The 1,223-nt window shown below is 37.1% G+C and overlaps 1 protein-coding gene across 2 annotated transcripts in view; it reads right to left on the reverse strand.

Moving 5' to 3' along the window:
* Positions 1 to 1,223, reverse strand: part of LOC106519494 (oxysterol-binding protein-related protein 3) — a 26,908-nt gene that overhangs the window by 1,249 nt on the left and 24,436 nt on the right. The window contains exons 19-20 of one of the 2 annotated variants that reach the window (XM_014011199.1): positions 896 to 1,040; positions 677 to 803 (exon numbers count right to left, since the gene is read on the reverse strand). In XM_014011199.1, the coding sequence (XP_013866653.1) occupies positions 677 to 803; positions 896 to 1,040 (272 nt within the window). Of the gene's footprint in view, positions 1 to 651; positions 804 to 895; positions 1,041 to 1,223 lie in introns of both variants that reach the window. The other variant, XM_014011200.1, reaches the window with a different exon arrangement.

Here is a 1,223-nt window from a genome sequence, read left to right on the forward strand (position 1 = left end):
ATTCTCACCTCATGGCTTTAAAAATTTTGATCTTATGATGAAAAAAATCAAATTACTACCAGACAAAATTATAAACAATAATTAGGAAAAATTGAGACTTGGGAAAAATTTTTTTGTTTATGCTAAGAATGTTCTTACAGTCGGGTGACATTGGGTTAAAAAAATAAATAATGTGTGGCCATGAAGGTATACWCTTTGGATTAAACATACACCAGAAAAATAAAAACRTGTGGAGTATCTTTGAACAGTTAAACACAAAAACATACGTAATTCACAATAATCTGACTCTAACAATGTSTGTATCTCTCACAAAAATGCATGACTGCTTAAAATGATCTTGTGTCCACGAGTTATTACCTCATGGGCACGCTTTGATTTTTTTTGCTCCAATGTCACAGACCACACTTTCCTGTTATTTTAGTATGTTGTTATTGTGCTTGTTTTGCCACCTAGTGGCGCATCATGGGCACTGCAGWGTTTCTTAACAAGAATAAATCATTCAACTAATCTCATTTCAKTATGTTATGTTTAAGTCAATCTATGGATAAATATTTATGAACAGCGGCTGAAATTTGACATCTTTAAATCTGTATCTAAATAATAAAAACAAGAATAAAAGGTATAATAACTCTGAAAGGATGATATCTTAACTGTGCAGAAAACAAAAAGGGGAAACCTCTGATCTGGTCTGAAACGTGTGTCTGTGGGGGGCAGCAAGGGTCTTAAAGCTGGGTCCAGTTCATTTAGCTCCACTGCAAACTGGGTGAAACCATAGTACCGTTCCTGGTCCTCTGGCATTGGATCTGTGAGCAAAACAATGTAAAAAAAAACATTGTCAGCTTTTCTGATAACAAACACATATCAGAGCTGACAAACACTGAGAGTAATCACTCACTCGCTCGCCAGATACACGTAGCAGACGGTGGGTCTCCTTGAAACACAGATTCATGCCATTTCCCGAAAATGGAATGTACCACTTTTCCATCTGAATCTGTAACCACACCTTTTATTTCATTGACTGTGGAGCTCCAGGATTTAGCCTGAAAAAAATAAWCAAACGTTGACAAAGAACATAAAAAATATAACTACCGGTATGTATTTTATGCCAGCATTAACAATCATATGTTCTTTTTTCTGTTCTAGTAAAACAGTGGTGCCCAAACTGCAGCCCGCGGGCCGGATCCAGCCCGCCTCCCCATTTGGTCTGGCCCCCAGAACAATAC

This window comes from Austrofundulus limnaeus, unplaced genomic scaffold (genome assembly GCF_001266775.1).
Source record: "Austrofundulus limnaeus strain Quisiro unplaced genomic scaffold, Austrofundulus_limnaeus-1.0 Scaffold78, whole genome shotgun sequence".
NCBI classification, from domain to species: Eukaryota; Metazoa; Chordata; class Actinopteri; order Cyprinodontiformes; family Rivulidae; genus Austrofundulus; species Austrofundulus limnaeus.